The sequence below is a fragment of the Amphimedon queenslandica genome, unplaced genomic scaffold (assembly GCF_000090795.2).
Source record: "Amphimedon queenslandica unplaced genomic scaffold, v1.1 AMPQUscaffold_13342, whole genome shotgun sequence".
In the NCBI taxonomy this organism is placed as follows: domain Eukaryota; kingdom Metazoa; phylum Porifera; class Demospongiae; order Haplosclerida; family Niphatidae; genus Amphimedon; species Amphimedon queenslandica.
The window spans coordinates 41,366-52,546 of NW_003546422.1; the positions used below are offsets into that span (position 1 = coordinate 41,366).

General features: G+C 35.8%; 1 protein-coding gene and 1 long non-coding RNA gene across 2 annotated transcripts in view; both read left to right on the forward strand.

Annotated features, from left to right (window-relative positions):
- LOC100631492 (uncharacterized protein KIAA1109-like) overlaps window positions 1-10,345 on the forward strand; it is a 41,124-nt gene extending 30,779 nt beyond the window's left edge. The window contains exons 3-6 of the mRNA XM_003387499.3: window positions 6,582-6,739; window positions 6,831-7,247; window positions 8,086-8,847; window positions 9,906-10,345. Of these exons, the coding sequence (XP_003387547.3) occupies window positions 6,582-6,739; window positions 6,831-7,247; window positions 8,086-8,847; window positions 9,906-10,201 (1,633 nt within the window). The 3' untranslated portion in view covers window positions 10,202-10,345. The remainder of the gene's footprint in view (window positions 1-6,581; window positions 6,740-6,830; window positions 7,248-8,085; window positions 8,848-9,905) is intronic.
- Window positions 20-5,407, forward strand: LOC109582961 (uncharacterized). Its single transcript, XR_002185296.1, has 2 exons — window positions 20-5,049; window positions 5,104-5,407. It is a non-coding gene; the product is annotated as an uncharacterized LOC109582961 (long non-coding RNA).
- Window positions 10,346-11,181: the final 836 nt, after the last annotated feature.

Sequence of the window (11,181 nt, forward strand, 5' to 3'; positions counted from 1 at the left end):
GCTAGTTTACTTTGATCAAGGTTCAGCAATATTCCTCTAGCTCCAGCACGAACTGTATCAATGCCAATTGTACCACCAACTTTCCTAGTATCAGCAATATAACGTTTCACCATTTCATCTAAACGATCTCCTAACAACAATGGCCTTCCTCGTTTCTTCAAGCTTAATTCAGTCACAGGTAAGCTGTTTATGTTGATCCTACTCTTTGCCAACTCCACCTTATACAATTTTTTGAACTTCCTTACTGTGCTCTCAATAGTAATCTGCAACTCTCTACTGTACTTTATTTTTGCAGCTTGGGTTCCATTTAGAGAAGCATATTTTCCTATTTCAGCCCTCTGTTTAGCAGTATAACTAAAGTAATGGCCACGTTTAGATCGCCGTTTCTTGGCCTTATCCACTTTCATTTCCAGCACTTCTTTGTTGGCAGCTGCTATAGCAGAGGAAGGCACAGATATAGATAAAGAGCCACGAGGATCAGGAACGTCATTGTATCCCTTAGAGACAGGCTTGTAGTACTGAAGAATAGACATATTCTTTCTATAGACACTTGCTTGAAAGTTGAAACACGTGGTATAAATACCGTTATGTTATTTATATCATACGAAAAGGAAAATTTTACTTTGTAAAGTTTTTAACAAAACTTAATTTGTATGATATTTTATTTTTGCAAATTAAGCATGGAGTAAAAATTTAATTGCAGCAAAAATTTCTGGATAGACGGTAGTTAATGCAGCAGTAGCTACTAAAGTTTTATCAATTGTACAATTAAGTTTACATTTGTCCGAAGGACATTGAATTAAACAATTTGGTAACCTGTTCTGCAATATCTTGCATATCTTCCTTAATTGCCCAATTACTATTTCCACATAAAATCTGACATGAGATAATTAACGAGCTTTCTAAACTTCCAGTGCTGGCAATTAAGCTTTTTTCCTTGTCAAGGGTGGAATCAGTAGACGAGAAAATCTAAAAACCCTGACTTTGCTGTTATTGCCCTATCGGAAATATGCCCACCCCAAGCTTGTGATATATGAACAATATGGACCCAGTTGGTTTAATCCCAATTAGTACCTTAACAGTGTTTTGCTTCTTAAAGTTACTGTATGAGGCTGCCTGAGAGCTAAATCCAGCTGGCATCTAAATAAATATTTTAAAGCAGGTCTATAGTACATGTCACACTTGAGCAGTACTTTTAGAAGCACTGGGGCATGCACTGATGAAGTTTCTCATCATCAGGCCGTGATATTAGGCACTTTAGTTCATCACTCAGAACATCCATCATTTATGGAAGATGCCACTCACTCTACCTTTAGTTGTATGAAGCCTTCTGGTACCCAATCGAAGTCTCATCAAAACAAGAAGGAATTCATTTAATAATTGAGAACAATTTAACTCTGAAATTTGTCTTCATTATTGGCTGAATTAGCTTAAAAATACACACAAACAATTCATGTGTAGGATGACCTGTGTAAAAACAGGTTTTGGTATCATTGTTCTGGAGGATAACTTCACTGATTTTTTCTTTTTTTGTATGCTGCTTGAAAAAGAGATGATAAGACAGATTTAATTGGACTTGCATCATTTGTAAATGTTCCATTAAATAGGTATTCTCTTAGATGAACCTTTTTTTTTTCGACCTGCAGTTCGCCTATTTCTAACTCCTTTGCAGTCAATTCATTTTCATATCTAGCAATGCATTCAGTCTCCAATTCCAGATCTTATCCTTCATTATCAATGTCAGCAATGCCATCTTTTTTTGACGATGTTAATGCAGTACTGTTGTCAAGTTATTGAAGTACCTTTTTTGATTCCATCAACATCAATGTGCTTGATACCGCTCCATCACCTGATAATGCTCAAGCAGTACTGTCGTCAAGTGATTGAAATTCTCCATTTGATTCCACAGCTATTGGCAATTCATCATTATCTCCTTTTTGCAATGTCATTGTACTTGCCATGTCCTCTGCATTACAACTATTTTGCAGGGTTAAAGCAGTTCTGTTATTATTGTTGTCATCACCGATCAAATCAAGTGATTGAAATTCTTCGTTTGATTCCATCACTATTGGTAATTCATCGTTATCCTCCTGTCAAAAGTAATGCAGGTGATACCTCTTCTTCATTGTTGCTTGCAGTGAAGTCACTTGTCAATTGGTCCACATCACATGCTCCATCAATGAGAGCTGAATCAGCCTCAGTAGTACATCTTTAGCTTGAGACAAAGTATCATTAGCTGTCGTTTGGGTAAGGACAGTAGGCATATCATCCTGAAGCAAACTAGTAACCTGGGGAGTAATACATTTTTTTCTCATTAACCTGTTTGCTTCACTTAACAGCTCTCCAGTAATAATCCTCTGTTGACTTGGTATTACTACTTGTTTGGTAGGTAAATAATGATGATGCATAATGTGGATGAGTTAGGAATACAAATAGTTTACCTGTTTGACACATTAAAACATTAAAACTAACTGAACAATAATAGTAATGGTTACCTACCATACTTGAAATGGTCAGTACAGACTTTAGAATACTTGCTGGGGTGCCATTTATCTCTTTTGATGGCAGCAATCCACTTTACTTTTCTTTCTTGGTCTGTGCAAAAGGAATAATACCTCGTATTGTGCTTCTCTTGTCGATTGTGGCACAAGCAATGGGCATTTTGATGTAAAAAATGGTGGATTGAAATATTTTGAAATTTTTCTTTTATTGGTACACAAATATAGCATCACAAACTAATTCTTACTTAAGGGGTCTATCTGATAATGCATACTGGCACTTTCTTGGCATTAAATGCACAAAGTGATCTATCATTAACTAGACTAGTATGGGCATGTGCTTATTGCCATAGCAATGCCCAAGAGTAGCCAGGGCAATATTGCAGTATCATGGTGGTAATACCTTACGGCACAAAGTGGTGGCATGTAGTATTGCCTATTTTTAGTTATAACAATAATATTGAATTGCTCAGTATGCCATGTATTACTATATTATCCTGACCTAGTATACTGACCGCATGTAAGTTTTAAGTATAAGTAGCTTCCGTTGCTACAGACACATAGGTCACCGAAGTTGAGGAAATCAGGCTAACTGAGTAGTGGAATACCAAAGGTAAAGTGTGGAAGTACTTGTGTTGAAGCTAGATGAGAATGGAAAGGCAAGTGATAGTGAAAACACAGTGTGCTGTCTATGCTGGGTCTCAGTATCAGCCAAATACAGCAATACACAAGCAACCTCTACTTTCATCTCAAAAATCAGCACCCAGAGCAATACCTGGAGGTGAAACCTAAAACAAAAGCAGAGACACCAACAAAAAAAGGTTCATAATCAATCAAAGAAGCGCTCAAAAAAGCAGGAAGCTAGACACAAGAATGCAAGAGATTGACCAAGTCCGTAACTTACTTTTCGGGAAAAGATATGTATCCCCTTAGTGTTGTTGTGGAACCAGGACTAAATAAGATGCTACGTGAATTCATTTCCAAGTATGAGGTTCCTAATTACAACTACTTCACTTGAAATGCTATTCCATTATCTATTGTGAGGCTCTAAAGAAAATTGAGCAAAAATTGTTAAATAAAGTTACACACTTTGCTAGCACCACTGATTTATGGACTTCGAGAGCTCTAGATCTTTACATCAGTTTTATTGTCCATTATGTGGAAAGCAATTGGGATATTCAAAGCAAATACAATATTTGCCGTATTTGCACAGGAGAAGTTATAATGGAGTTCCTGAATAAAGCTCTCATTTATTGGAATTTAGATATTACTAAGCATGTTTGCATAACAGTTGACAACGGTTCGAACATCAGATGAGCTCGTGCTCCACTTAGATGGAAACATTTGAATTCTTTTGGACTCAACTTAGGCTTAGCAATCAGGGGAGGTCTGACACATAGTCGAGTAGATTGTGTAATAAAAGTGGTAATGGGTGCTTTTACTCTTTGCTGGAAGAAAACCAGAGATTGTAGAGAAGTACAAGAGGAGAAAGGTATCCTTAGTTACTCAAAACTTAAAGTAGATGTTGCTACTCGCTGGGGATCTACTCTTGACATTGTATAGTTGAGCAACAGGAAGCTCTCATGGTGGATCATGTAATCGCTCAATTTTCGCTTTAAATGCTTGTTATTTAGAGTCAGTGTCTTTCTATTTTGAGACATTTATTAGGAATGTTATGTTAAATGTTATGTAAAACTGGAAGAACAAGTTTTTTTCTTTAGAGAGGAAATCAGCTATTTCTGCTAGTGGTCATAGTGCTTTTGCGAGTGATGCTTTGTTGAAACCAAGTGTAATGTGTTCTATATTGCTGTTTCTTGTTGCAGCAACAGATGTACAATACCCTCCATTTATCCCCATTTTGTGACCACATCCTACATTAAGTATTGCTTTGTTAGCAACATTATGGTTAGTTTTATTTGTTTTGGTTTTACTTATGTCGATGTGTATGAAGATTTGTAGCAATTTCCTTTTTTCCTTTGGCATTGAATGCTTATTGAGCAGAATATAATCAATGGCAATGCTGTGGTACAAAGTTCTGGTAATTTATGATCGAATTGCTATGGAGAGGTTTAGGACTATCATTTTTTGTCTTAGACTTGTCCATCTTTCCTTATTGCCTGAGCCACACAGAGGCCTGAAACGAGGGTAAAGCAGTTGTCTTGTCTGAGTGTGTGTTTACTTAAACTTGACTTTTGACTTAACACTGCTTTTTTGTGAAATCCTGTTGAGTTTTATTATCAACACAGGATTTCATGAAAACTCTTTCCTTCAGGGAAAATGAGTGACTTATCTTTTCTAAGGCAGAAAAAGCCTACAATGTGCCAAATGTAGTCGGTATAAATGTATCTTTTTGTGGTTTAAAAGTAGCATGAGAAGTAAGATGATACAACAAACCTTATCTTTCCAATAATGTGTAAGAAATTGCTCCATTTGACTTTTTTAAAAAGGTATGATAACCCAAACATTTGAGTTTACACGATGCTCTTTTCGATGCTCTTTTCTGCAGCTGTACATCAGGGACTGAATAAAGGTTTGTATGCTCCTAACAAATGTAAGCTAAACTAATTAAAAGTCGAACAAACTATAGCTTTTTTCACCACTTAAGCCAATATTACTGTGTGTTTGGGTTGACAATGGCTTAATGAAGCCACACCTTCATTGGAGACATGTTACAGCAGCGGTGCAGTCAACTTGCTAAAGTTGCATGGGACTTACCAGGTACATGTAGGTACGCATTAAGTACTTTGGTTGTGTGTCATCATGAATTATTAATTGGATTTTTTTAAAAAGCTTTATAAATTGAATACCTGAGTCCTTTAGACTTATAGATTTTTACTAAAGCTTGTCCATGCCTTCATTTGTCAGGTAAAAAGTTTAAAGAGCAACTCTAGGAAGAAGAAGCTTGCCAAGTAAGGGAGAAAATTAAAAAGAATACAGCAATTGTGCTGACATTCTTGAGATGGACAAAACCATTATATAGAAGATTGCTGCTATCTTCTCATGGATTAATATGTGTGGAATTTCTTAAGCCCAACATACTGTTGCAAACAAAATGTTGCAGCTTGTTGCATGCAACACAGTTTTACAGGATTGAATGGAGCTCGTAACGTGTTGCCTGAAGTAGGAACGGTTCTATTTCATGCAACATGTTGCAAACTCCATTGACTCCTGTATAAACTGTGTTGAATGCAAAAAGTTGCAACATTTTGTTTGCAACAAATGTTGCATAGTGTATGTTGGGCTTAACTCTTCCTTGGTAGCAACTTATGCTCCGAACTTGATCATGGCCGTCCAACTTTGTGAAGGATTGAGGCAGAAGTGTAGTACGATAGCAGTACTAGACTCTCTTAACTCTTTTAAATGTATTGTATTGTGTCATATTACTTATCATAAGCCACTTGTAAGAAGAAAACTTAAGCTTTATTAGTCACATGTCATGATAAGGCCATTTTTATTGGTGAAGAAGCCACGACTTTATTAATAATTGGCAATTTTACATGCCATCTCAGATGCTTGCATTTTATCTCTTATTACATAATTTTATTGTTTGCTGTCTTTTGCACGATGCCTTCAGTAAATAGAATTACAGTATCTGTGCCAACATAATAGGTATAGGTTCTAGTTTTTTAGCTCGTTTGACTTGAGTTGGTGCAGATCATGCTCTATTAAAAGCAATGAATATTGTTAGTCTTTGAATCTTCATGCATGCTGCATGATAGAGATGAAGGCCATGATTTATTTCTGTCAGTAGTGCATAAATTCAAGAGCAACTGTGGCAAGTCCAAGCACAGTAGGTGCCTCGCGTTTGTGTCAGAACTTTCACTGAGTGTTACTCTCACTTTTATGCATTTATTTTAACCAAACACCAGAGTGCTGCGACTGTTGGCACTTTAGTGCTCTTTTATACTTGTTAAACCCTCTTTTTGGTTATTATATGTTTTATCCACATATATGTAGTTGCTTTGTCCTAATAAAATCTCTAAAACTATTCTGTTAAAAAATATTTGCTTTTGTTTCTGTTTTGCATAGTCCTACTGTGACCATACATATTTAAAATTTTGTTATACTTTTTCGTAACTATAGCATACTGTTTTCACATGTACATGGAATTGGTCATGCTGATGTTCACCAAAATAAACTTATTTTGTTGATGTGCAATGGCGGAATTGAAGAAATTGATTTTACAGCTGAGGGAGGAGTTGTTGCTGGTGATTTAACAATGAAAATGTTACAGCTAAATGGTAAAAGTGTTTTGATTGTTAATATTTTTTTGTGTTATAAAAGTTCCTACTACATCAAATTATTGTATTTAACATATGACATTCTTTTTAGTACTGGTGTCTAGTCAAGAAGACACTGTTCCAGAGCATAATATTCTTATCAATCTGGGTGTCCTTCAGGGTCACATAGACTACATGAGTGCACACATATTGCTATTAAGAATTGTTGACATTTGTGCTGAAGCTTGTGATGTATGGAATGATGTTTCTCAAAGTGATGTTGCTCAGCAGTCTTCTGTGGGCATTCAAATTAGTGCTAAGTTAAAATGGACTGCTTTTCAATTAGCAATGCATCGTTCAACTGCTGCAGCTGCTTTTGGTATTGCTCAAAGAATGTATGATTTTGTTATGCAGCAAAAAAAGAGGAGTGAGAGAACGATTGGATTGATGCTTCCTCCTGGAACTGCAGCATCAACTGCCTTTGCAGCTTATCAGGAAGATCAAAAGCGTGCTGAAAAAAGTAACATAGGTAAGACATAATTATTATAGTTATTGCAAAGCGCAGTGTTTGTCTGTATTAGACAAACAAGCTTACTTGTATGCAGTGCAAACCAAAAAGTTGCATGTAGTTTATTCTCAGTTACGCTTTTGCAAACGGGTAGTTCAATGGTCCATGTGCAATGTGACAATAGTATTGCACATGGTCTGTAACAAATGGCTGCTTGACAACTCTTAGAAGTAGATAGTGGCAACACATGTAAACTCAAATAACTGAGTGAGCCGAGAGAAGCATCTTTGGAATGTTTCAGTGCTCAACAATACTTTACTCCATGGCCGCTGCAGGGTAGTGTACAGCCTTACTCTGTTTATAACAAATTTTTTGTACTGTATGTCTAAATAATGCTCATTATTTTATTTTGTATGACTTTCTACACCTTTACTTTTTGATTTTGACGAAGCAAAGTTAAGTTTGGTTTTTCTAGTAGTACTTTTTCACTTTACTAAGATGCATGTAAATTGAAATATTGAAAAGTAATGATAAGTGTAAATTTTTGATATTGTTTCCAAATAAATTTATTTTTTCATATAGCTTCAATATTGAGTGAAAGCATGTATTAATAAGTCATGAGCAATGAATATCATTTTAAAGCAACCCTTTTTTTGTTGATATTTATTAAGTTTTTTTGAATGCAATTACATTGTAAATACTTTAATAATTATGACCATAGTACGTAATTGTTTACTTGATTACGAAGTGTTTCCTTGGTTGTGAAGTTGATATTCAACAATTATTATATCAATAATTAAGTAATAAATATTGAACCCTATAATCAAAATTGTTGTTTATAATTATGTTTTAATTTTAGATAGCCCATTTATGGAATACCATCACTGGATGTGGGCTGTCAAGTTTGGAAATACTGCATTTTTGAAGGGGTTAACAAATTTGGACAGTCATGATTGTAATGTATCATTAGGAGGCAAGATTGACATTAGTGGAGACAACTTTTGTCTTGTATGTTTTCACGGTACTTCATTTCGTGAAACTGAGTGGGCAACATTAAACATCAACTTTCTTGGTGGCCAATTTTCTACTATAGCTATTCCTGGCTTAGGAGAGCTAAATGAAGTACGCAAATCTGATGTTTTGGCACGAATATGCAGTCAATCATGCAAAATATTCCTTGGCCAAAATATCTCAACAAAATCTGAATTGGCTGCAATATATCGTGTTTCAGTTGGTCGTGGTGGAATTCCTCCTATATCTCATAAAGAAATTGCAGAGTGGTTACATTTTGCTTGCATACATCATTATATACATTCAAGTAAAGATACTTCAGGACATGGAAAACTGTTTCTAAAGCAGAGCCAAAAACTTACTATACAACAGGTTATTGGATTTCCAGCCTTAAATGTGACTATGATAAATGATCATTTCTGGCCTTCGTTAGACACTTTGTTAAAGTGTGTAAACTCTGTTGAAAAACCTTTGTGTACTGTAGAGTGCAGTGTCTTTTCATCATTTTCTGAGAGCATTGCTGTGACAACTGCAGTAGAAAATTACTTGTTTCTTCATGACCTATTCAAAGGTTACGTTGATCATTTGGAGGAGCAAAAGATTTCATTTCGTAAGTTTGAAATCATGCACCATATGTTGGGATATATTTGCGGCTGCACTTATATACTATTTTTCTGGCAACTAGCAATTGCAGATGCTATTTTAGAAAAAATCAACTTAGTATTGAAGCAAAGAACACTACTGCAGTGTTGGTAAGTATTTTGGTGCTGACCCTTGGTCCCTTTAGAGATGCTTTGATAAGTTTGATTTAGGACTGCTGTCTTGCAGCACCTTGAAACTCTCGCCTTCCTTAAAGCTCAGAGGTCCAGTTCCATACAAGAAGCTAATATATAAAAAATGAGTTGCTAATTGTAAATAGCTCCACTAAAGCTACTAAAGAATAGATGATGAATGGAGCACCTAACTCATAGCAATGCTCTACTTGTTTCACTTGTATTTTATTGAATAGTTTCATTACCTCATAAAGTTGCAGCCGCAAGTATATCCTAACCTAATGTATTTTATGGTAATTTACAATGCATTACAGTGGAACCACAAAATGCGGACCCCCTAAGATATGGACATTGTGATAATGCAGACAGTTGCTGCTGGTCCTGGACAAAAAGCCATAGGACACTGTATTAGCGAACCCCTCAGTTAAGGACACCTTGTTTTTCTGTAATGCGGCCACTTTCTAGGTCCCCAACTGCATGCTGGCCATTAGAAAAGACCCCATAATGTGGACATTAGCCACACCCCAGGGTGGAGTTTTACTAATTAATGTAATAATTTTACTAAAGTAATGAGGCCATGCTGAATAATGGCTTGAAGAATATCTTTCAAACTTCTGCGAGAATGTTTCTAAGCCATACGAGCGATACTTGCAAGGAATTTCTAGTTCATATCCTGTTTCTCTGTTCACCCTGTTGCTAGGGTGACTGCGACAATAAGAGTTCTTCATCATAGCAACAGCACTGGAGTTCATGTGTTAGTTTATTAATATGTTATTGTTTTAAAAACCCCTGAGTTAAGGACACCCCTATAATCAGGACACTTTGGGGTGGTTCCAATGGTGTCTGCATTTTGAGGTTCCACTGTACTGCCTTTTATTATCACATTTTTGCTTAGGACCTCCATTTTGTGGCACTCAAATTCAAGGGAGGGAACTATCTAATGAGAACATGAGAAATTTTGTAAGTATTCGCTGGGATGTAGAGCCACATATTTTATTAATGGGCAAATCTACTTGGGCAAGTGGTCAAATTAATCCTCACATTAGCTGGTTGTTGGAAAAACTTGGTTTGGATCATGCTCGGACTACAATACCAAAATATGTTCAACGAGGTTTAATGGATCCCATTGATTTAGCTGTTGCAACTACTCTGGAACTGCTACTAACAATGTCACAACAAAAACAGTATTAACTCCTTTTTAAAAATGCAATTGTGGGATTTCTTACTATTTTAATTAAGGGACTTGTCTGCAATTAACTGACATGCATCATTTTTGCGTTTAAAAGTTTTACTTTGCTATAGTTTGCATTTGGTGTATTGTTTTTATTGAACCGGTATGATGACATATGTCCTTCTCAGTCTTGCATGCCTATTCATAATTATTATTTCATTAACCAAGCCATTATTAATTTTGAAGGTAATTAGACTTAGTATTCACTTCATGGGTTCAGAATTTTGCCCATGCATTTTGACACTGGGAGTGCAAAAAATTTGGTAAATTCGGTATTAGATAGGGGGGCAAATGGCACTGAATAGTCGGGTCATCAAATTGCTAGTTGGTGTTAGCAATGAACATAAACTGCAGATCAATTTATTTATGGTCTGGGGCTTTGAGTCATTAAAGGGGATGTGGTCTTATACAGAGAATGGCTGCTAAATTTTATTGTTACATTTTAAAGTGTTTGCCTTGTGTTTCTTTGATTAAAAATTGAAATTGAAAAAAATTAATACTGCTGCAGGCATAGTTTTACTAAAAAATTATATCAGTTAAGGATGCAGAGATGTTTTAGGAGGCTCAACCCTTCTGTTTGAAGATATGGGGGGGGGAACTTTAGCCCCCTTTGCCCTCTTTGCTGCTACCTATTGCGTGGAGTACTAGTCCCTTTTTCTTCTCTTTTTTGTCACACAGCCAGAAAACTGCTGTGCACAAAATAAGAAATTTATTTGCATAAGCGTGGGCCTTGATTAATATAAAATGAATGCCATGTAGGTTCCTTTCTGTGTTTAGAGTTGCCTCATATTTTAGCTTTATAAGAAAACTGACAGCTCCTAAATATCTCATGGTTCAGTTATAAAGTCAAAGGATCATGTAATATTCCTTTTTGTAGGTTGAAACTTTCATTTGTAAGTGCAGTTCATTGTTTTGAGGGAGATGTTTGAAGCAGTAACAC